At 40.4% G+C, this 25,553-nt stretch overlaps 2 protein-coding genes across 6 annotated transcripts; both read left to right on the top strand.

Annotated features, from left to right (window-relative positions):
* Positions 1-7: 7 nt before the first annotated feature.
* Positions 8-4,981, top strand: LOC135253341 (enkurin-like). 3 transcript variants are annotated; one of them, XM_064332493.1, is made up of 5 exons: positions 8-159; positions 1,877-2,019; positions 3,216-3,445; positions 4,254-4,400; positions 4,666-4,981. In XM_064332493.1, exons 2-5 carry the CDS (start codon positions 1,920-1,922, stop codon positions 4,837-4,839), a joined length of 651 nt encoding a protein of 216 aa, XP_064188563.1. In that variant the 5' UTR covers positions 8-159; positions 1,877-1,919; the 3' UTR covers positions 4,840-4,981. The 3 variants fall into 3 exon arrangements, with proteins under 3 accessions (XP_064188563.1, XP_064188562.1, XP_064188561.1); XM_064332492.1 differs by lacking the exon at positions 8-159 and adding an exon at positions 803-890; XM_064332491.1 differs by lacking the exon at positions 8-159 and adding an exon at positions 809-1,232.
* Positions 4,982-6,069: 1,088 nt separating this feature from the next.
* prtfdc1a (phosphoribosyl transferase domain containing 1a) lies at positions 6,070-25,164 on the top strand. 3 transcript variants are annotated; one of them, XM_064332494.1, is made up of 10 exons: positions 6,070-6,252; positions 8,968-9,074; positions 9,913-10,096; positions 15,761-15,826; positions 20,130-20,147; positions 21,715-21,797; positions 22,328-22,374; positions 22,642-22,718; positions 22,840-22,927; positions 24,521-24,639. In XM_064332494.1, the coding sequence occupies exons 1-9, from the start codon at positions 6,202-6,204 to the stop codon at positions 22,888-22,890; spliced, it is 684 nt and encodes a 227-aa protein (XP_064188564.1). In that variant the 5' UTR covers positions 6,070-6,201; the 3' UTR covers positions 22,891-22,927; positions 24,521-24,639. The 3 variants fall into 3 exon arrangements, with proteins under 3 accessions (XP_064188564.1, XP_064188565.1, XP_064188567.1); XM_064332495.1 differs by lacking the exon at positions 22,840-22,927 and having other exon boundaries at positions 24,521-25,164; XM_064332497.1 differs by lacking the exon at positions 20,130-20,147.
* Positions 25,165-25,553: the final 389 nt, after the last annotated feature.

Below are 25,553 nucleotides of genomic sequence, written 5' to 3'. Positions count from 1 at the left end.
GATTAGTGAATTTATTGGGTCAATGTTTGACTATTCCTCCATACAGAATCCAGAAAAAAGTCCTTCAGATCCTTTGGTCTACCTTTGTGGACAGCTTATCTGCTCTAGTGGACCAGAGATTTTGTCTGGAGACTGCGATGACAATTAAAAACAATTGAGGTATGATATTAAAATAATGAAGTTTTGGCAAAAATGTCTTGGTCCTAGCTGGAGTTCATGAATAGATGAATCTTTAAAAGAGCTTCAGGACATATAGATGCAACAGCCCCATAACAGTAATGATCCACCACCATATTTCATTGGTGTCCTTTTCAAGAAAAGCATTCTTCTTCTGATGCCAAACCCACTACTTGAGTCTGGTCAAAAAGCTTCTTTTTTTTTTTTTTGACCATGATTCCAATAAAAGTTCCAGTACTGAACTTCAGTTGGAAGTGGGTGCTATGGTAGGGTGAGACCAAAACAAAGTTTTTTGGCTGGGCACTAGTACTAGTTACTTGCTGTTCCTATGCCTATCATAATTTTTTGACACACCCTGCCACAATTATACTTGAATAAAAATAGAAGGATAGCTACATGCAGCTCTTATGCCTTAACTGTATTATATTGCATGACAGTGCATGTTATTTCGAGTATTTTTATTTATTTATTTATTTGTGTTTATACTTATAAATGCTGTAGGCAATTAACACTGAACCGTGGGTTATTTTTCACTTTCCATTACTGTGTTCCATCATTAATATTCATCACGTGACATGAGAAATGCGTGTCAACACAGCAGTGTGGGTGTCACCTGTGAGTCACAATTGAAGGCACTTGGACACGCCCTTTGCTACATGTGTTTGCAAGAATTTCTGAATAACATGCTCTGGTGTTGTGACAGCGACAAATAGGTCTGTCTTCCTCTCTGTTACATCATAATACGTTGGATCTGTATTAATATGGACATTCCGCTGGTCATAATTTAACGCGTATTTTTTGAAAAAAGCGTTTTACTCCCTGTGTCAACAGCAGCGCGTTCTTTCCTGACAAAGCGAAAACATTAAACAATTTTGTTTTGAAATGCATAGATAGTCGGTGTTTAAAAGTCAGCTTTCACTGGGCTAAGGACATTTTTCTACAGTCGATATTTATGTTTCGCTTTAATTGAGAAACAGTAAATCAAACATGGAACAGGCAGAGAGCGTGTATAACCTCATCCCCAAGGAAGAGGTTAAAATAGAGAAACCGCCAAGGTATGTTTGGTTTGAGCATTTACTCCAAACATTTTAACTATTCTCTCTGACCTTTGTTATTTTATGACTATGTTGATCTAGTTTAGTATATTTAGTATATTAAGCTTTTATTATTTTTATTATGAGTAACACACTTCTATTCCTAGTTAAGGACAACACATTTAGTGATACTTTCAACACAGTCTACTTGTAACACATAAATTGTATATTTGTAATAGAAAGTAGTAACAGAAAAATGCTGGATAACAACACATCCTTTTTGAGAGTGCAGAAATTGAGGTTGAAGCAGAAATTGTGCCACCCCATTACTTGAATTATAGTTTATGATATTGATGCATTAGTCTCTAGTGTAACTGTAAACTTGACCAATTACTTTAGTTATCTTGAATTGTGAAATGTTTGGTACAGCACTGGTGACAGGTCTATTGCCATCAAGGCCTGCCCGTGAATGTTGTATAAAAACATTTAAGAAAAATACATCATTCAAAATGTTTTGACCATGCTCTGCTAGAACAGAAAGAATAGATTTACTAGTCTAGTATCCAAAATGTGTTTTGTTCTTATTTATAGTTTGTTGCTAATCCATTGTCAATGCACTGCAACTTTCCTTTACTACTTGACTGAATCACTCTCCAAATGTTCAGATATGTGTCAAAATTCAGGGAGCAGGTAAAGCAGGAAAAGCAGATGAACAAGTCTTCACACAAAACCATGGGCCTACCAAAGGTGGAGATCCCCTCACCAGAGAAGTTCCTGCGCAAGTACTCCAAAGCATCCAAACTTTCTGGTAGTGAGCCACAATCAAATGTGTTTGGTTTGATCTGCAACCCTCAGAACTGTTAAAATAACAGATTTTGGTGATTGTTAAAATTGTTAAATTAATTAGAAAAGAGTCACGTTCAGCACTGTTTTTTCGCCCCTGAAAACAATGATGAATGTGACTCTTCTCTAATTAATTTAACAATTATTTTAACAATATTTAGCACTGGGTTCCAGGGTATGGTAGTCAGGTGCCCTGCAGTCTGGTGTGGAATCTGGCTCTGTACCTGGCAGCTCAGCAGTGTGGCATGTAGCTCTCCATATTATCGCTCATGGAGAAAGAGTAAAAGCCCCCTCAGAGGGATTTTACTCTCCTCGTCTGCTTTATTTGTGTAAGAAGGTCTCCTCTGTTGGATCTGCGCCTGCAGTTTGCTTGCATGAGCCGCGCATGAAGTGCACTCTTCCGATGCAATGAATGCAAAGCTCAGCTGGTGGGCAGGAGAGTGAAAGAATGATTTTGGTGTTGCGAGCCACTTGCCTTGCTATGACTTGGGATTTCAGTGTAGTGACGCACCACACAGTATGGTACTGATTACCGGGCTTGCCAATGGCAGCTGCAGCCTGGCGCTCAGCAGGGTAAGGCATAAATGTAGCAGACAGAAGGATCCAGAAAGCTGGATTTTACCTGTCGCATCCCATATGAACAGAGACCTCTGGTAAATCAGGCACCTGCTGTCTCCCTAAACCTGCACTGAAATATTCGTCCCTCATGGCTTAGCTGGTGGACTGTAGAATGTAAAAAGCAACAACTAGCAGAGCAGTTTTTAGTGAAGAGTGCATGCTTGTCTGCACTACTGAATTGATTTAGGGAATCACAGTGTGTGTCCTATGCATGAATGAGTGTATAAAATTATTGATTACTAGCTGCAAATAGGAGTTAAATACCTGTATTTATATCATACTTGTACTGTAATGTCATGAATTCCATTGTGCTGTTAGCACCCCAAATGCAGCATTAAACAAGACTTTATGTGCTTATCGGATTGAGAAATCCATCAAAATCAGCTGTAGCGCAAGGATACATACTGCAGCATTAACATATTATTACATATATTCATTAACATCACATATTAACTGGAATCTTTGAAACTTTTGGCTTATGAATCCAAAAAATGCACTTTTCTTGAGGCTGAATTGTTATGTCTTTTTGTTTTAATTTAAAAGATAAGATAACGCCATTCAAGGAGGAAAACCTAAGAAGGATGCCGATATCGACCAGGTCCGACTGCTCATGGATGCGCACACAGTTAAGAAAGGACTATATAAAGAGCAACGCCATTGACAACATCCTCTCACCACCACGGAAACCACAGCCTTCTTACACATTGACAAAAAATGGAGACAAACAGCTTCTGGAAAATTCCGGCCTTGTGCCAAAATATGTGAACAAAAAGGTCTGTATGTGATTTATAGCTTCTTAAAATGTCTTGTTTCTGAAAACCTATTTATGTATTTAGAATTTTTGTGTTTTTTAGATTTGGTATTATGTAGTTTAAAATGATTTACATGCAGTACTATTCCAATATTCCATAAGAGAAACTGTATTCAAGTAACTCAAGCGTTACTATCCAGCAGATGGTGCTATTTATGTTTTGTTGATTAATTGTGAAGAAAACAAGAAAGGAAAAGAGAGCCAACCTTATATCTGAGGTATGCCTTCAGCCTGAAGAAGTCTACGGACAAATTGCATCGCTGTTAGCACAATTTTCCTTTATATTTGTGGCTTGTATTTCACATCCCAGAACTCTGTTTGTGTCATATATTGTGAAATTACAGTCTTCCAAGGATATAAGGTTGGCTCTCTTCCTTTCTTGAGTTTTACTTGCCGTTGTGCCCCTTTTTTACCACTATATGTGATTTGATTGTTGATTACTTCGGAACCTTGGGTTTGTTGCAATTAGTTGCATTTAGTTTTTTTTAATGCACACAGTTACTGTCAATTGTACTGCCCTGCCTCTCCATTTTAACCACTATAAGATATTTTATCTAACAGAAAATACCTAGATTGAACTTGATTTTTCAGTGTTGCAGGAATGGTTTTGAGCTTCTTAACTTGACTTAATAAATGCAGACATCACACTAAACTTGATGCATATTTGTCTATATTAATCACTGAGAATCAAATTCACTTTTAGACAGTGGTGTTTGGCCTGTGTTTCATTGTAAACTGAGTTTTGTAAAAGACTCCGTGTTCCACCACAGGATTACGGGCAGATCCCTGAGTACCTGCAGCAGCGCAAAGAGAAGGAGAGAAGAGCCCAGGAGGAGTATGACGAATACATCAAAGAGCGACTCAGACAGGGAGCCATGAAGCAGCTCTCTGATGAGGAACGTCTGTCCACTCTTCAGGTACAGGTTTTAAGTGCACAAGCACGTGTGTTTGTGCATCTGAACGCATTCATACACATGCCAGTATTCCATACGATGAATAATAAAACCATAAATCATAAATAATTAAGGCTCTTAATGAAGGACAAATGTAAGGTTTTTTTTTCATTAAGAAAAATATTCTGTTGTTACATGAATTACGGCCCAATTGTATTGACCTTTGTTCGCTCACGAGTCTGAGTCCACCTGGAAAGAGCTCCACATGTCCTCTTGTTGCGGTTCCCAGGGGCTGAAGAAGAATTTGGAGGAGATGCTCCACCAGTACCAGTGTCTGTCCATAGTGATTGACACCATCCCCAAGAGGAACCGCAAGGAGAGGCTGGAGTTGCAGATGAAGAAGCTGGAGAGAGATATTGACCTCATCGAGAGACACAAAACCATCTACATCACAAACAATTGAGGGCACCAGTCCCACCAATGGGTCCTATCCTCTGAAATTGTCACACAATTTTGACATCACTTTCAAACATCAGTTCATCAATTTTTGCTATCAAATGATTTGAATTAACCCAGTGTTTGAGAATTAAATGACAGCAAACATATTGCAAAGACTCCTCTTTTTGTGTGAGCAATCATTTCTGAAAGTCACTATTGTGGCGATTGGTCAAACATGGAAAGCTCTCTTAATGGTATGAGTCCGTTCTCATATTTAATTGTTAACTGATTTCTCTTTTACATATCAGTATTTAAAACATTATTACATATTCCCCTGCATGTTGCTTCACTCCCATTTACATCTGTTGACAGATTTGAAGTTTATGGCTAAGCTGTCTCAAACCATCAAGTTAACTCTTCACGATAGAACAATGACAGACAACGGGTGCAAGAAAGGGATCCTTTGAGTCAGGACAACAAGGCCTTTTGCTCTGAGATTATACTGTAGCTTTAGGACTGGTTCCTTATTCCAATAATAAAAATGGATTGCATTTTATGGCACTTCTTATTTTATAGCATCTTTTCACAAGTTGCAACTTTTATACAGTGAAAATAGAAGCTCGCATCAACCACCTCCAATCAGCAGCATCTTGATACAAGATGGCCATTTTGCACCAGAAAGCTCACCACACATAAGAAGTCGAGAGAGAAGGAATTATTTATCCAGTTATACTGTGGGATGAAAAAGTGGCCAGAGCTTTCCGTTGGTACTAAATCCCAAGCAGAGGCAGTTGGTAGGCCTGCCATATCTCAAAGTCTTGGCAGGGGATCAGAATATTCAATCATGACTGACACTATGGCCTCCAGTCACCAAAGCAAAGAATTGAGGTTCATGTATTCATAATTGCAGACAGTATGCATTTAGTCACAGGGATCCAGTATAGCACGCATATGTCCAAAGAGGATTAATTCCTTTCCTTTCAAATTACAAATTCAACATTACATATACTGGTACTGATATTCCAGTCCTGTAGTCCAGTAGCAAAAGTAAATTCATTGTTACTGAAAGCCAGTTAAATGACTAATCAAACCTTCTCAATCTACATAATAACTTCAGCATGACGCTGAAATCATGTGTTTCCTCCAGGATAGCTGTGTCTGTCTGTGCGTATGTGTGTGCGTGTGTGTGTGTCTTTTGTCAACGGATTCACTAATGCCAGACCCATGTTTCTGTCAGAGTGAGGAGTAGGTAGGTGGAGCCCTTCGATTCATTCGCTCGTGTTCTTCTCCGTATAGCTACACTGGCGCACTTTCTTCTTTAGAAGTTATAACGTTAAACCATTTCCCATTAAGTTTTAAGACATATTTCAAGTTGAAGCAAACAAACATGGCAAAGAGTGATGCAACCAAAACCGTGAAGAGGGACGGAAGGATTGTGGTAAATATCGTGAAGTCTGTCTTGGTAATAATGTCAGAAGATCCAGAGACTTGGTTTGATAAATGTTTGTTTACACATTTTGAGTATCGGCGGAAATTTGCAACGACGATTTGACTGTGCTGTTGAATTAACATTAACTTACGACGAATAATCGATTACTCATGGTTAGGACTTGTTTCACTTCTTTAAGCGTCAATTTTTCTTGCAAGAAAAATGGGCAGTGAAAATCGCAACAATAACAACTATTGTGTATAACACTATGGCTCCACCAATCTTTATATTAGGCTGTATTAACTTTATAACTTGGTGGTGGATGGCCACTACCAGATCATCCAGACCTACTTAAAATAAATGTAAAACCATATGCGCAAAGTTCAGTGAAACCCACCAACCGTCAGAACTGATTACGGGCGAGTACGATTTGCCTTAACTTGGGAGAGTATTTACGGACATCGGTGAAGTGCGGGCGCCGCACTGATCCACTTATATTCTTCATAGAGAAGGGCTCGTGTCGGATCTCTGTTAAGCTGCTTTGTGACGATGTGCTTTGACAATGCACAGTGAAGTTCAATTGAAACTGAAAATAAAATTAACTTCGGTATCCAGCGTGTTCATCCCAAGGATGTAAAACTCGGTTGTCTGCATTGCGCTGCATTGATTCATGTGAGAGATAAACATTTTGGTCAAGCTTGTTCTCCAGGTCTCATCGTGCCCGTTTTTAGGAATAGGCGAACTAGGCGGTCGCCGGGAGGGGCGCCGAAGTGGTGCGAGAAAAAAATGTTATTTACTTATCTGGCGCCCCATTTACTTTCAAATGTCCGTTAAAGTGGCATCCGATGCGTCCAATTCATTTAGAAAATAAACTCATGCTCGCACTACACTACACACCCCACGCTTTTTTGATGAAGATGCCCTGACCGGCGGTTCCTTTGCCCACATGTGATGCTCGTCGTTTGAGAATGAGGTGTGGTTGGGTCAAGCGCAGTTCAACGTGACTACATTAGATACATGATGATGACGTGCACCGAATTGAACTTCCTTGAAACTAGAAGATTGTCAATTTGAATATTGCTTCATGGTTTCCAACCATATCATACCATCTGACCATATCATCTTCTCCCACATCTCTGTAGGCCAATGTCTGTGGTTTTTGCACAACTGAACTCTCAAATGTGCATTTGTCTTTGTGATTTGGGGTATATGTACTGCAACCCTACTGTAATATCCCTCTCTATGTAGTTGTCGATGGACTGTGCTTGCTGACACAGTCTAATCACATCCTGCATTGACATACTCAGTCACCTCAGGAAGGGTTGCTCTTCTGTTTTCCCTTACATATTGCACTAATGCACAAGCATCACAGTCATTGAATGTGTGCTTTCGACCACAATTTCTGACCCTATTTACTATTAACTAATTACTTTCCCATCGATCTGAATGCAGATGTCATATTAGTCACTGTTCCTACTGAAACACTAGCCAGTTGAGCAATCTTTATGACTGAAGCTCCTGCCATCCATGCCCCAATAATGAACCCTCATTGAAAGTCACTTCCTCTTGTTATCTTGATCTAAAATTTGAGGTCAAGTGGGCCTGCTCTACGTTTTTATCAATGCCACAGAGCATGATAGATTTTTGATTGCTTAATTGTATAATGCGGTACACTTATATAGAAGCATCTGCATTTGTTATGTTTCTCCACTCATTTATTCCAGTTTTTCCTTCCTTTTTGTCCCCCATCTGTACAATTTGGATAGCAGGTTATTAGTCAAAAGGCTATTGAGTGCACTATGCTGTGTACAATATACCCTGTGTGTTGAGTTAAATATTTGTTTCAGAATTAATTCATTTTCTAGTTCTTTTATTGAGTATTTGCCTCTTTTCTATTTTAATAGAATTATTTTGTTTAGAATAATAATAATAACATTATTATTATTATTATTGGTAAATGGACTGCATTTATATAGCGCTTTTATCCAAAGCTATATCAAACTTCCCATTTAATTTTAGTTATTGATGCCAGTCCATTAAGAGGGAATAGAAGGGACTCTTTTGATCTCAAAAATACTCTTTTCTGCAAGTACTCTACAAGTGTCACATTGTGATTTATAAAAATCCTTTGGTTTTATTATTATTATTATTACTACTATTACTATTATTATTATTGATTGCATTTTCAATTTGATTTGTTTTATTGTGTTATTTGCCAGTTTGAATTGTAACTGAAGCATGATGGCAATTGTGCATGTCCGCATGTTGTTGTTGGATTTATTTTTTTGGGTATCTGGCTTAGTGCGCCAAAATGGTGAGAAATGGCCATGGGTCTCATACTGTAATTGCAAAGATTAAACCAAAGGATTTTTATAAGTCACAATGTGACACTTGTAGAGTACTTGCAGAAAAGAGTATTTTTGAGATCAAAAGAGTCCCTTCTATTCCCTCTTAATGGACTGGCATCAATAACTAAAATTAAATGGGAAGTTTGATATATCCATAAATATTAAGCATTTTGTTTAGGCTGCATTATATGAACTCTTTCTTGGGACTGAGGTATACTGTGGGGGCCAAATTAATGCATGGGTAATAAATATACATATATTTATGTAATATTTTATAATACTAAATGTTTATGTAAATACCATGTCTTAGATTCTCCCCAAAACCACAACTGTGTCTATATTTTATTCATTCACTCATTAATGTATTAATTCCCAGATTGAAGACGACTGGCCTGGCTACAGCTTAGACCTCTTTACGTACCCAGAACACTACTATGGGGATTTAGAAAGCGTCTACATCCCCCATGGCGTCATAATGGACAGGTGAATTTCCCTTCAGTTCTGTCTCGAGGTCATCCATCTCGGTTTAATTTCTGAATCATATTTTAATGAAAATATGCATGGTAAACAATTACACTAGTGAACCACAAATTATTATTACTTATCTATCCACCTGGACATGCTTAGAAGCTGTTGTTTTGACCTCAAAACTACCAGGTTGTTCAACCATGATTCTGATTGTAGAATAGAAGGGTTCACATATGATTAGTTTCACTGAGAATCAATTAAGTGAAGGAATAGTTTTTGTGCCACTTTATGTTTTAAAAAGATATTTTGTCGTCCCCCCCACCCCAGAATGCAACTTTTTGTTACTCATTCTGAAATTTAATTTCACACATTAATATCCGACCTAGGGGTTTATGAAGTGGCTGAGTAGAAAAATCACAGCCATTTTTTTGTGCTGAAACCCACAGCTGTCAGTATTAATGGTGTATTCTCTTCTTGTCTGAACAACGGAAAAACATAGCTGTTATCTACTGTGCCTCCTACCTTGTTGTGTTATTGTCGCTCCATTGTTACCAGTGGAGATATGGGGGGAGTGGGGGGTTGCCTGGAATGGACTTCAGGAACCTCATGTGTCTACTTTGCCCTCGTGTGGAAAATGGAATGTGTACTCTCTGTGACTTGACTAAATACTACAGAATATCCTTTTCTTCTCTAGAGGAATTCTAATGATTGCATTCCTCAGCTATTAAGTGTAAGTGGCCTAACTAGATCTTTGTGACTTCAGGATTCAATTGTGGACAGTGCTTGACTGTTCAGGAAAAACACCAGTGCGAGGGAATGTTAACGGGTGTGGTTATTGGGTCTAATTTCACAGGACGGAGCGGTTGGCCAGAAACATCATTGATGACATCGGGCACCACGATATGGTGGTGCTGTGCGTGCTGAAGGGCGGGTACCAGTTCTGTGCTGACCTGGTGGAGTTCATGAAGGCCTTGAGCCACAACTCCAGCAGATCCCTGCTCATGAGGGTCGACTTCATCAGGCTCAAGAGCTACTTAGTGAGTGTATGGAGGGTATCCACCCACCACGCATCTGCTGTGTGGATCCCCACCCCACCCAGTCTCTCAGCTGCACAAAAATCAAACAAGTGGGGTGTGGTGTGTGGGCTGCATAAAGGGACATATTCAAATGTCTTTTGGGAAAAGGAGAGAAGTCTAAGCTCTGTAAGGAGCTCCTGTAGTTGGGTTTCTCTCTGAAATGACACCTGTCATTTTCATCTGATTAACCTTTTAAAGCATATGTTGTCGAAACAGTGTGAAGTTACATTTTCTGGAATTGAATTAATTAGGGAATTGACCTCAGAGGGAGGTACTGTGCATTAAGCATCCACCAAATTCAGTGGCCCTTTAAAGTTGGTTATTCTTACTTATATGTCCCACCCATCACCAACAGTTGCATGTCCCTACAGCTTCCTAAATATGTGTAATGGAAATAAAGTTGGGCTGCTCGCCAAAATAAAACAAGTTGGTTTAGAGCAAGCCTTTTGTATCTGAAGATTACAGTTCTCTCCTCCCCTGGTGCAGGTCACACCCAGGTCACACCTATTGTCTCCTGCCACAAGCCGTGCTCTCATAGTTGTGCCCATGTAAACAACGGCACTCCCAGCAGGGCTCAGGTGAATGCCATCATTCCCACTGGGGAATCAGATAAATGACATCACTCCCAGTGGGGGTCAAGTTAATGCTGTAATTCCCAGTGGGGGATCAGGTTAATGACATCACTCCCAGTGGGGGGTCATGTTAATGACATCACTCCCAGTGGGGGTCAGGTTAATGACATCACTCCCAGTGGGGGTCAGGTTAATGACATCACTTTCAGTGGGGCTCAGATGAGTGCCCTCGCCACCTCCATTGTCCGTTTGGAAGAATGCTTGCAAGCATGTACATGGTAAATGGACTGCATTTATATAGCGTTTTTATCCAAAGCGCTTTACAATTGATGCCTCTCATTCGCCAGAGTAGTTAGAGGTTAGGGGTTAGGTGTCTTGCTCAAGGACACTTCGACATGCCCAGGGCGGGGTTTGAACCGGTAACCCTCCGACTGCCAGACAATCGGTCTTACCTCCTGAGCTATATCGCCCCCGATATAGCATGTGCTGTCCTTAGCCATGTCTTCTTATTACGCTGCAGTTCTCAAATCAAACTTACTCAGACAGGAGTCAGAGGAAGACACTTAATGTCCACCTAAATTTTCTGGCACATGATCAGCCAGCGGGGGGTTGTTTGTGTGCAGTAAGATGGCTTCATCCCGCTTGACTGAAACCGTCTCATGCCTTGCCAATGCTAAAGCCAATTATGTGTCACCTTGTGAGGGCTGCCAGCCACAGTTGGTACTGGCATGATTTGATACCAGACCATGGGGCTCATCCGCACACTAGAACAGTGCCTTAACAGAACGAGCCACCCAGCACCCGGCTGACTACTGATACATTGTAAACACAGACCTCGTTTCCACTTATTAAAAAGGCACTTCATGAAAAATTTGTCCTGGCCAAGGGGCGATTCCATCACCCAGGGTATGGGAAGGTTCAGTTGGTTAGGGGTACTAGTCACTCTCTAAAAACCCATGCTGGTCGATTGTGTGCCCGTGAAATGTATTCCTTTGATGAAATTCTGTGCAAGCTTGGCTGTAGGCTGCAGTGTGAAAAGAAGCAGGCTCGCTTCAGCACATGTTTTCGAGATCCCTTATGTCTATAGTCTTTTGATTAGGCAGGGGATTGTGCATGGCCGCGCCTGTGGTTGCAAATTTGGAATTCCAAATTAGAATGGGAATTGAAAATAGCCCCACAATGGACACTACTATACATTTTTTAAATTGTCCTCCTTTGTTTTAAGTAAGAACATTCCTGCAGAAAACACTATATGTACTAAATGAATACATATTCATTTTAGGGTTTCTACAAGGTAGGGTGCATCAAGAGGCCCTGCTGTATTGAGGAAAAACAAAAACAATAACTGCAAACGTGACAAGAGATCATTTACCATGATATTCACCAGTTGAAATATTTCCACTTGAGCAGTTTGTATTTGACCTTTGAGCCCCCATCCACAACTCTCTCACAGCGTGATCCAGAGTACGTTATCTATTGTAAGAATTGAACTATTCAACGCTTTATCTTGTGGGAATCTTGTATCCTGTTACATCTGCACGGTGCAGATGGCAGCATTTCGTGACTGATGCCTCCTGGCGTTCTGTCCATGCGCAGTGCTTCAGTTTGGAAACCGGTCTGCAGAGTCGGCTATGGAGGCCTGCTCTGTTTCTGACTAACCCAGCCTTCACATTCATAGGTTGTTGTTTTATCAATGACTCCGAGCAAGGTAGCTTGAAGTATTCAATATCTATATTCAAAATCAAATAGACTTGGATGTTTATGATCTCATGCCTTATTCCCGGCATGATCTTGGTCTTGAGTCACATCATATTTAGGGCATAAATGTACCCCTTATATAATTATCATGTGTTTTGTCCACATTGTCTGCATCTACCAAGATAACTAGCTATCCATATAGAACCGCACTGCTGGTGGAAAGCAGTCACCTCCATCTATGCATAACTGGTAGCAGAGGAAAGGTTAAAAGCATTATTTTGTCAGATAATTGAGATAACATTAAATTAATCCGGGAAAGACTACATGTATTCCTTCCCCATTCAGATACGTTTGCTGTTTTTTTGTATCAGAGAGGTTTCTTACTGTTGATAAGTTATGGTTTTTTAGAGTTGGTGACCCTGACGCTGTTTGGTGTATTTGAGGGGTTTCTTACAGTTTGAAAGAGGTGTCCATGTTCTGCATGACAGACTCTGAATGAAATTTAATTTTCAATTTTACAGCGACCAAACAAGAGCCTAGGGTAGCAAACACATATTTGTTGTCGCTGAATGGTCATTAGCTAGTCTGAGCTGTGGAACTGCCAGCGTGCTACTTGCAGGCGTTCCAGATCTTTATATCCCTCCAGCCCATAAAACTTTTTAGCAGTACCAAATCAATAATGAGAAAAATGGGAATCCATCTATGAGGCTGTTTCATACTTATGATATTTATAAATTGGTACCTCGAAACCTCACCAGTTTCTAACAAGAAGTGATTAAACTCACTTTTGTAAACAGCTTTTGTGATGACTTGCTTAAAATGGTCAATTATTAGTCTGATTTGAATGACTACACGCACCATTCTGTTCAGGCGGAAACCCCCGCCCCCCTGACCGTACTGTATATGGAGCCTGTTCTGTCAGAATAAGAGTTTCTTTAGGTTTAACGGGCCCCACTATAAATAAAATAGGGTTAGAATTCCACCAGCAAATGTGGAATTAAATTTTGCTGTCTGTTGAGCTAATATGTGTCAACCTGAACAACCCTTATGTGCATGATCATATAGATAATTTCTGTTTCTGTTCTTCCTGTCTGTTTTACAATATTGTTGCCAGCAGGGGGTGATGTTGGCGGAATATAATCAGAGAAAATTTTTTTTACAGTCAGCAGTCTATTTTAAATTCTCATTCTCATCTCAGGTTCTCATTAAAAAGCTTTTTCCATTATAGTGTGTTCTGTACACAGCATGAACTGATATATTATTTAAATGTGGCAAAGCATAAATTATGACTTGAATGCTTTATATAAACATACCAAGAAGAGTATTTAATGTCAAATGAGTAAACATGGGACGGAGCATATTTGAATTTGCATGTATTTTTAACGCAAGGTAAATGTTCCCAGATTGAATATCTGTCATTTTCTCTCAATCCCTCTTCTCCAATTTTGCAGTCTTATCCACATTATAGATGCAGTCTGCTTTCTGAAGTCCTGTTCATTTTATGAAAACTGAGTGTGATGAATGCATACATTTAGGAGCAGGCCAGACCTGAGGACCTATCACCCTCTAGCACAGAACCAGTGTCCTAATAACTGGTCAATGCTGTCCATGGACATAATTGCATTTTTCTTTCTCTACACATCCAGGGGGCTGAGAAGACTCTTATTACATTCCTAAACCTCTGACACATCCGTTTTATTTTCTTCAGTGTGGCAGAAGGGCAGCTGTGAGTGACGACTGACACCTGTCACTAAAAATCAAGTGGTGCCCAGGAGAGAGTGCGACTAACACCTAACACCCAATAGCAAAGCAGAGTGAATTTGGAGGGTGTCCTAAAATGGACCTTTGTGCAGCAGGCATAATTTTCTATGGAGCCTGACCTCTGCTATAGCTGTCACCTATAGCTGTAACAATGGATTAGTCTGCTGTCTTTTAGAGGGTGTCATGGTGCGCCAGAGCTCCTCTGTTTCCTCTGCTGTGGCACTGGGAAAGGCAGTCATGTGACCTGGGGGGAGGGCCCATATGGAACCCCGTCCTGGCTGCTACTGTGACACTGAGCCTAGCCTCACCCCATCCGCTGTTCTTCATCCACACAGCTGCCCAGTTGTTGTATGCCTGTTATCCTGTCCATTTGCATGTGTGGCTAACTGCGGGTATGTGTACATGTTTGTGTGTTCATGTTCCTGTGTGTTTGTGTCTGTTTACTGAGCTGTACATGGCTTCACCAGTCTCTGTGTGCCGGGTACTCAGCTATGGGACAAGTGGATTGGTGCAGACTTGACTTGGAGAGAAAAAAATCCTGTCCAATGGGGCATGTTTATCATTAAGATCATTGAGAATTGCAGTGAATCAGCACTCAACATGCACCATGGTAGGGAGGTGAAAGTATGTGTTGTGTTCACAATCCATACCTGATGTAGAGCAGCTCAGGAGGACTTTCCTTTTAAAATTCTGAAAAGTAAGCAAGAGTAGAAATGGAAAATTTACTATGAGAAGTAGTATTTGGATCAAGTGGCTTTGTTGTGACTAGACAATGGATATACCAGATGTTTTGTTGAGATTCACATTTGGTGCTTCAGCGGTTAAAATTCTGTTTCTGTGTGTTTACTGCTTGTTGGAAGTAAACAATTGAAGGAAAGATGGAACTGTTATCTTTGTTTGCTGAAATAATCCTTCCCTGGTGTATGACTGTAGAGTAGGATCGGTATGCAGTACAGTGACAAATTCATTTTGCTGGCCCCTGTTAGTCTCTTGTCCCTGTAATGTTGCTCATTAAACACTCTGTAGATACTCATATAGAGTGCACAATTCAGTCAGAATTACTTGCACAAAAACGCACACTCTAGCACAACAACACAGTGGCACACACATACTCACAGGAGGACACAGACTTATGTGCACACATGCACAAACATGTACATGCACACACACAGTCAGGTTTCTTGCAAATGTGCGTGCTGTACTTTTGCTGCAGACTCGGTGAATGTAATGAAGAGCCACATTCTGGGCTAATTCTAATAAAGCAGGTGGGGTCAAGTTGCCACATAGTGCCGCTGGGGAATTCCCACTGTTCATAAGCCTCCTGTGACTGAGGGCGGCAGACTGCAGAGTAGCGCAGCAATTTCAACATCAGAGTGCCACTTGACCTCCCGCAGAGAAGCCAATTGGAGCCCAAACAAAGCAGTAGAAGACTTCTCGTTGTTTCAGACAAAAGGACGTCTGATTCCGGGCACGCTTTTCACAACAACAGTGAATGTAAAGATATGGTTGGTCAGGATTGGGGCTGTCGCATCTCATCAAACAGCAAAATGTTTTCACTGCAGCCCTGTGATTTTACCTGTCGTTTTTTTTGTAGAATGACCATTCCACTGAAGACCTCCACATACTGGGTGGGGAGGATCTCTCTGTCCTGAGTGGGAAGGTATGTATGGGAGAGTTTGGCACAGCCTACCTTGGCGTAATGCTGTAAAATCCATTGGAACAAACAGCATAGTTTCATGTAGCCAAGGTGGCCAAGATTACATTATTGCACAATATAAATCTATTGGTTGGTAAGATGTCCGTTTCCATTTTTGAGAACACAATATTTGGTGATAAGCACTTTATATTTATTAATACATAATACAATGTAAACCAGTATAAAGAAAAGGATGTGCAATTTTTCACTCAGGTCTTTTGCGTAGCCAAGTTATTTTTTCATTGTTTTAACATGTTTATTATTGCCTTATTTCCTTTGCTCATTCATCCAGTATCTAACCTGCTTAACCTGCGAGTGACAGCAATACGGCCTGGACAGGTCACTAATCTATCGCAGGGCACACACACCATTCACTCACACACTCATACCTATGGGCAATTAAGAGTCTCCAGTTAGCCCACCTACATGTCTTTGGACTGTGGGAGTAAACTGGAGTATCCGGAGGAAACCCACACGGGCACGAAGGGAACATGAAAACTCCACACAGAAAGGCCCAGGCCGGGATTTTAACCCGGGACCTTCTTGCTCTGAGACGACAGTGCTGCACCCCCGTGCTGCCCCCTTGGCTCATTAATAATGTAAAAACATATTTTACCAATAATAAATCTATTTACAGTTTTTGAAATGATTTTGAACGTGTAGATCTTCCAGTTCCAAAAATATAGAGAATTTCTGAGTGACGAAGGCAAACCCCTGCCTTGAGCCAAGGTTTGTGGCCACGCACGCACACACATATACACACACACACACACACATACACACTGAGGTATTTTGTAACTTTGTACATTCTTAGTGCACCACATACAGTGCTGTTGATTCATGCTGCCATACTTTCAAGTCAAACACAGCAGTGGTGGCTCTTTTATCTCAGACAGACTATTAGCAAGACAGCCGAGGGCATCTTCTGTGTGATGCTGACTCTCCTCCATATTTGACCGTGAGATCATACCTGCTCAAAGCCATTTGTGGTCTCCAGCTGAGTCAAGACCGATGTGGAGGGATAGGCCCAGTGGAATCAGTCCTTATTAGGCCAAGAAGAGCTCTGCGGAGTTAGTACAATTTAGACAGATCCAGAGATATATCATATCATTGCGGTTTCGGTTCAGCATCTAGAATATCAGCTCTTGGGGATATTCTTTTATTCATTTATTTGTTTATTCTTCTCTGACTGTAATGCTGTGGAATTTTTAGTTCACCTTGGGTCATCTCCTTGCAACGTAGTCTCCATCCACAAGGGGGAGCTCTGTCACAGAAATAAATGCCCTCTTGGGTAAAGCTCAATCTGTGAGAGACAGCAGCCTGAAAACATCAGAATGCCTTTCGGGTTCTCATTGCCCTTAAAGACACATAAAAGTGACGGCTCAACACACGCACGCACAAACACATGCAGAAACACACATATCCAAAACGTGCATGCTCAAGCACACATTTACATACATTCTCATGCACACCCAGACACAAATACATGGAAACACACAACACCCATGCCCAGGTATAAATGGACTTAAATACATCTACACAAACACACACACACATATACAGGCTGAATACTGAAAGAGGAGCAGTCTGACACAAGCCTGTCCCCGTACGGCTGTTTTGTTTAACCAGAGGTGTTCTGAAAAAGTTACTCTGGGACAGAGGTCCAGTAAGTGGTCAACATTTGGGCTGTTTTAAATTCCTTATCATTATATTTTCTTACAAAGGATGCTTTGTTATTCTGGTTAACACTGCCTGGGTGAGAGTGAGTCAGTCCTTTGCAATGAGAAGGAGCAATGTGTCCACAGGGCAAAATTAATCAGCTGGTCTTTGCAGTATATCTTTTAGATGAATGGGTGAGAAGCTGGCCTTTTAGTGCCCCAAATGTACTGTATCAAATGAATCACCCAAATTCACTACTTTTAATGTGCCTTTTTGATCCTAAAATGTGGGATCTGTTGCTGTAGCTCTGTTTTGTTGATGGGTGGTGAGTTGCTGGGGGATTAGGACATTGTGGGGTACATGGTGGGTTACCCCTCCTAGTCAGAACACTGTCAGATAATCGAGAGGATGCAGTGGCTTGATGTGTTTGACGTGTTTTCTAAAATTCAGGGTAAAAAGTTCAGCCAGAACAGCCCACTGCTTGACCTTGCAGGTTTAGTGATGATACTGACTTTGAAAGACGAGTTAAAGTGAGTCAGGTTCCATGCAATGGAGCTTCAGTTTGATCCAGTGAGTCAGTACATACATTTGAAGGTATTCTATGCCTGTGTATTGGCCTGCATTCAATCGAGTTTTTCTTTAACTTGACTCGCACGCACATGCAGTTAGGCAAAATTAGTTCTGACAACCGTTCAGATTGCATTTTATTTTGTTTCTTAGAGTTAAGGTCACATGCCTTCTCTGTTAGTTTTCTGGTATCCAATCACAGCTCATTTGGGGTGTTTTGGTTGTGGACAGCAGAGGTGGAAAATCCACATTCAGAAAGTTGAAGTCCTCCCTAGTATTTTGTTCCAATCACTTGGATTTGCTAATTGGCACAATTCTTCAGCCAGGAGGTAGAACTAATCAGTGAAATCAGCTCGGTGGAAGAAACACATGGCAGGAATTTTACATTCTGACCCCTGGACTTTCCACCTCTGGTGCACAGTCCATCACAGACACGCTTTGACGTTTCTGCAAAGCTTAGATGCAGACCCAGAAAGCCCCCTCATACCACAATATATTTATCCGGGGGGGGGGGGAGTTTGGGTACAATAGGGCCCGAGTCTGTGAGGCCCAAAAGAGTGCAAAAGATACTTTCAAAGGGTCGAGCGACCTGATCCCATCTACGGCCCCCATCTCATTCCAAGGCCTTGGTCACACAATCCCATCATGCTTTACAAGGAAACCTTGCGCTTTTGTCCGGGTGTAGGAAGTATTTCCAGGGCCCTGCCTGTAGCCGACATGCCTGATCTGCAGCAGCGCTTCATTTGCATAACCCTCTGTGTGGGAGTTTGGACAGTTTTTCGCCTGATACTGGCACCAGTTTTCCCAATACAGATGGCATGTGAATCTGCAGTCCGGTGAGCAGAGTGGGGTTCTGTACATGGAGGGATGGGGTGCCATTGGTGGGCGGGATGGAGCTGTGCTCCTGCACCCAGCATGGTTTGCGTGATCTTGTGCATACCCCCCCCTCCCCCACCCCCACTCTTCTGCAGTGAAACAGCTGATCCACTCAAATGAGTCATGCAGGGATGTGTGCATAATGTGAAACAGCAGGTCAATTGTTATAGGGAATTTTTTTTGTGAAAACACTGTTCCTCCCAGTTACATAATACTGGTCAGGTGTGGGCCCCGAAGACTTGGAACTGTGCCCACTTTTTCTCGGCACGTAAGTCTCGGTCCACTGATACTCTGTCTTCAACAAAGACCTTATAACACGGGGGAGGAGCAGCTGCCTGAATGGGGGAGGAGGGGTTAACTCTGATGAATGATGTGTTTGTGATTCACTATCAGAAAAAAAAAGATTCAAGCAGTACATGGGCCTGTATCCGTATGCCTGTAAGAGCTATCATTTTAGATTGGGATTCTAGAATGTCATTTCAATGCCCTCACATGAAGAAGGAATGACTTTCCTACCACAGCTCATTTAGAAACACCGAAACGATTAAATAATACAATTCAGTAAACAGACCAATCATTGTGCCGGCATGTAATTCAACAAACAAAATTACTTTTTTTAGATCATTTATTTTGGTTGTTAATTTTTTTTCTGAAACTTATGCACTAAAAGGTTCAGTATTACACCAGATTTTTCTTGGCCTTATGAACTCTGAAATGAACACTGATCATTTTACCGTGACATTAGAAGCCATTACATGGATGGTTATTGTAAATTGAATTTGCCGCGACTAGTACAGTGTATTTGAAAATGTGCTGAAATGATTACATTATACATTATAAATTATTATACACAGGGAATAAAGCAGATTGAAATGTTGCAGTAGGTGAAACAATGCTGTAATATTAATACATACATACAATAAATACACCAGTCCTGTGATCCTGTGGAAGAGTAGTAGGGTCAGTTTTATGTTCAATGTGGATCCAGTGCAAGAGCTCGCATGGTTTTTATTTTCTCATAGGATGAAGTCATGCTCCACTATTGGTGTGAAGGCAGTAATTTCTGTTCATCTGTATGTCTGTGTGTGAATATTCCTTTTTTCTCATCTCTTCTTATCTTGTTTTCATTTTTTGCTTTGCTGTGGCATACCTGAATGCCTTGAAGAACGTTTTGATTGTAGAGGTGAGTAAGATCTACGCTGTTGTGTGGGGCATTATGGCATTATTTACGGGAAGATTGCATTCCCTAGTTTAGAGCAGCCGTAACTCATGACTTAATTCAGCCAGCCAGACATACTGTCACTCACATATGCAAGGAGGACGTTCTGAGAATTCACACACACACACGTATGTATATATTGTTATTATTGCATAGGTCTCAAAAATCGGTCTTAAAAATGTGTACCTTCAATGTACAGCACGACAGTTTCTGCAAATGTAAAAGTAAAAGTGTTAATGTAATACTTTTTATTGTGCTGCTCATTCAGTCAGTCAGTGTTTGGCTTATTTCTCATTCTGTGTCCCAGGGGCATGACCACAATTACAGCAGGATTCATAATTTACAGGTCATCACAACACATCACATAACTGTTTGCAGCCAGCACAGAACAGAAACAAGTTTTTTTTTTACATTTGACATTTCTGCTCAAATAAGTCCCTCTTTAAAATGTGCAGAAACTTCCTTTTCAACAGATGGAAAACAAAGAATAGAGTTGTTATTTTGGACAGTGTATCAAATAAATTGGTTCAGTAGTCAAAGAACTTCTGCTATATATCTAATGAGATACTGAAGCTGCACAAACTTCAAAGTAAATCATCTAATTTCAGTCCTTATCATCTATTTAAAAGTTATTGTTGCTTTAATATGTCTGACCTAGTTTCTGTGTTGTGGTAATATCTTCCCATTCATTGTAAATTTGTCTTTGGGGCTTCCTGTAGTTTTCCGCAGAGAAGTCCAAATGAAATTTGGTATTTTGGTTGCTTGTCTGCAAAACAATTATTTTCCAAACCTTGTCACCCATCACCCATCTGAAAACAGTGTGTTTGTTTCTTCTGTCATCAGAGGTGATGACAGCGGCTGATGAAAATGTTTGTGACAGCTAAGCATGGGGAAGTTCATCACATTTTCATAATTGCTTCTGATTGATGAGTCCTTTTTGTTTCATAACCTGAGCTTGTAAAACAGGTTACATTGCAGGGTATTTTGGTTATGCACACAGTGGCTGGTTTCTGGTAAGCAGAAGCCTTCATGCACATGCGGTAACCGTGGAGGGGTATAATTATGTCTTATATTGACGGCCTGCGGTCTGAACACAAAGAAATGAGACATGGCAAAAGGTGCCACTGTCCGTCTTCGACAAAAAACAACTGCTCTGACAACTGATCCCTCTGTAGTGAGATTTGTTACCAAGGCCTTTGGAAATCCTCCTGCCTGTGCCTGACACCTTCTTTGATCTAGATGCAATTGCTGGGGAAAACGCATGACAAACACATGAACAGTGGACAAATTGAGCATAATGTAGCCGCTGGTTTTTCAGAACAGAAGGAGCGGGTGTGTTTTTGGGTGAACAATAGTTCATGGATGATTTGAAATGTCTGGCATGTGATATTAGCAAATCTTTCATTTTTGTTTGTGGTTTGTTCTTATTCTGGTTCTGTACATGCACACACTTCCTGACACACACACACACACACACACACACACACTTCAAGACACACTAAGGTAATTATAATGTCCTCTCTCCCTGCAGGCTATAGTGGACACTGGAAAGACCATGAAGGCTCTTCTGAAGCACGTTGAGGCCTTCCAGCCAAAGATGGTGAGAGTGGCCGGGTAAGTGCAAGCTCCTGAGTCAGGGGGTGTACCGCAGAGGTCACAGGCTATGGTGGCATGTCACTGGCCTTCTGGCACTTTGAGCAGAGGGTCATAAAAATGAACATTAGTAGAGAGAGTGGCGGAAAAGAATGACCGATTAGGCACTACTTATTTTAGACTTTGAAACTGCGCTGTGTTGTAACACTGAACATTTTCTGAGTTTTTGCAAGGATAATAATAAACGGATAGGACATTACCTTTTCCACAGAAACCAAACAGGAGTTCCACCAATCATGGAGTATATTGCTTATAACATAGAACAATGGCAACAGTAATGGGAGGGTACCTTCAGGCTGTACCTCTTGAATATTGCCAGGGAATTTAAAATTATCTCCCAATCGCCATCAACATTGTTCTGTACCTTATTAACCACATGCTCCTTGTTTGGAGGAGCACATCTTTGATTGGTGGAGCACATCCTGTTCTCTTTTATTAATCCTCTGTTTCTGTAGAGTAGTGTTGTGAGTGTTCCACTGTTTCTGTTTCAGTTTGCTGGTGAAGAGGGTGCCCAATGGAGTTGGAAGTCTTCCTGACTGTATGTAGCTCTCATTTTCTCTCACAGGTCTTGGCATTTGGGGAACATTGTGTTCATCTTCAGTGTACTAGTAGTCAGAATATGAATTGTTTACTGAAAAATATAACGGTGAGTACTCTTATAGTGTTAATCTGTCTTGATGTTTCTCCAAACGGAGAATACATGTCTTGTTTTTTTGTTTGTTTGTTTTGTTTCATCTGATTTAATTTGCACGATAATCCTTGTCAGCTAAATGCTATCTACGCTTCTGTTTATTTGTCTCAACAGATGTGGGATTTGAGATCCCAAATCATTTCGTCGTTGGTTACGCCTTGGACTACAACGAGTATTTCCGAGACCTCAATGTAAGACAATCCACTCAATCACATCAAATCCCACTCGTTCTTGAAAAGATTTATTTAATTGATGTCTGTAACCAAAAGACACCTTGATGTCCCACGCCTTGAATGTGGTGTTTAAAAACAGAACTTAAGTGTGACAAACAGGAGGGAACAGACAGTTTGCCTCTCTTCATGAGAAACCTGACCTGAAGGGAACTGAAATTGCCAAACAGGTATTCCCTGATGGATTTGCATAAACAAATACACTGTGCACATGTTTTACATATAGACTCTATCCTGTTTGCCCAAACCGCATATTTATATTCACCAGGTGCTACTGTGGACAAGCACAACAGATTTAGGTGCTGTAGTTTATTATCCAATTAATTCATAATTAATAATGATTGCTTATTTATTAATATCAGTGATATATACAGTGAATATGTGGCCAGAACCATTATTGGCAAATCAGAAAACAGAAACAGAGCTGTTTCACAACATACAATGAGCAGAGCCCAAAAGCTTGAAAACAGGTTTCTCACACACTTTTACTGTAAAATCAATCAGTGTAATATTTAAATTGTTTTTCCTCATACTTAATATATTGTTATCGTCCCTCTCACTCTTGTATCAGACTTTGGATAAGGTACTCCAGCTCCAGCATGTACAAAATTATCTGCTTAATGTGTTTTTCTTTTTAATGCCATATTTATAAAATAAGTCCCATCATGCTCTGCAATAGGCATACACCAAGGAGGAAGACAGAAAGTCTGCATACAGATTGATTTTGGCGCCTATTATAATTTACAGTGGCATTCAAACCTCTGTCATTTCGTACAACTTGCATTAAGGTTAGTGCAATACTGAAGTGAGGAAGTGAGATTTCTGCATTGTAAACATGTGCACGTGGGTACCAGCACATATCGATGGTGGGTATAGTTCTTTAGTTAAAATGCCATTAGATTTTAAGTGTCTCTCTGAAACTACTGCAGGTTTTCTTTCCAAACTTTTTTTTTTTATTGGGAGTGGGGGTTTTAACTGAAAACTTGTCCAAATTGAATGCATGGTGTTTATCTGTGAGGTGCTCCTTGGTAATTATCTAAAGTGGATTTGAACATCTCTGTCAGTGTTTTCCAAACTTGGCATCCTGCTGTGACGCATTGATTCTGTGTATTGGAAGGAAGGCGGAAGGGTGGGATGTTAAAGGTCAGCTTTTCTTATCTATCTGATGCTAAGCTTAAGGGCTTTGCAGCTACACGTCCGTATCACACTTATTGTCCTGCGCACAGAACAAAAAAATCACTGATATCAGGAATTTATAGATGATTGATGATTTTTTTATTATTATTAAACCTCCTTAACAACAAATGGTTGCATTCTGAGGTTTTGCACGCTCCAGATCATACCATGACTGTCAATTATTCTGTTCCTGTTGCTATTTTCACCTGGTAAGCATGTATGCATGAGCTTCAGTAACAAAGTGAAAAACATGATGTGTATGTTCTACAATGGAGAGGAGAGCTAAGACATGTTTTGGCTTTTCGGTATATTCATCTGACATTCCAGTCTTCTCCTTCTTTCCATTATCTCTAATCAACACATCACAGTTGTTGGGTAAGCCCACTATAGGGCTGCATTTCTGTTCTGCTCATTTTTTTGCCAAAGAGCAGAAGGCTTCAGAGATAAGCACATTGCCTTTCATGTGATTTATTTAAGGTGACACGCAGTGTTAAACAGATTTCATTAACATTTAACAAACAAGCAAAGCACCAAATGTGTAATTGAATATTTTAACTCAGAAAGTTTTTCTTCTTCTCTCCCCCAAGCATATATGTGTAATTAGTGAACAAGGGAAGATGAAGTACAAGATTTGAGGACCACAAACAGCAGCCTTTGGAAAATACCACTGACTTTCTCGTGACATTTGGACTTACCACTGAAACTCTATTGCTCTAAGGATTGGTTTAAACCCTTTTGCTGCCATAATGTGTACTCCAGTGTATAGCAATGCTCCTGATGTGCCTTTAAGATTACAAAAAAAGGCAAATATAAAATTCTGTTTTTTTAAAACTATTTTTTATGCTGTGAACTTTTTCCATGCTGCCTACAACGTGCTTACTTGACAGTGAAATTAATATGGAAATGTCTGCCAATTTAAAAATGATACAGTTGTCAGTTCCTCAGCTTATTTGAGGTTTATTGAATTAACTTGACATTCTAAAGCCTACGGTATGTTCTAATTTTGTAATGTGATATTGTGCCTTTTGACAATCTACAAATTTATCTTCAGTATAAATATTGTGATGTCTAAGGGCTGGGTGTACTACTGCCTATCCTTTGTTCTAAATTCATGTGGTTCAAATCGAATAGTTTTATACAGATATAATGTGTACAAGTTACAGGCTAATAAGTAGATTTATTGAACTGATTTACACTGAATTCATTGTAAATAAATTTTGAATACATGGAGTTTTCCATTGCTGAATGTCTGAATCATTCTGGGGACTGTCTGAAAGGAGTGGGAGTATTATACCACATTTTACTAATATCCTTTCACCTCAGTTTTAGGTTCATTTTTTATCTCTCAGCTATTTATATCTACAGTCCGCAACAATTTCTAGCAGATCCGGTTGTCTGTGTGCATGTATGCAGATACATGTGTTAAGCACCTGTGCATTAGAGAAATTTGCTTGTTCGTGTATACGTGTGTGCTAAGAGTTGTAATGTGAGTGCAACTGAGTGTGCACATGAGGTACCTGTCCGTGAGTGCAGCGTCCAGGCATGCGCGTGTGTATGTGTGTGAATGGAGTTGTGTGATACTGGAACACAGTGAGGAATCATGGAGTCGGCGCACACAAG

Source organism: Anguilla rostrata, chromosome 4 (genome assembly GCF_018555375.3).
Source record: "Anguilla rostrata isolate EN2019 chromosome 4, ASM1855537v3, whole genome shotgun sequence".
In the NCBI taxonomy this organism is placed as follows: Eukaryota; Metazoa; Chordata; class Actinopteri; order Anguilliformes; family Anguillidae; genus Anguilla; species Anguilla rostrata.
The sequence above is the reverse complement of the archived record's forward strand: the minus strand, read 5'-3'. Positions and strand labels throughout refer to the sequence as shown.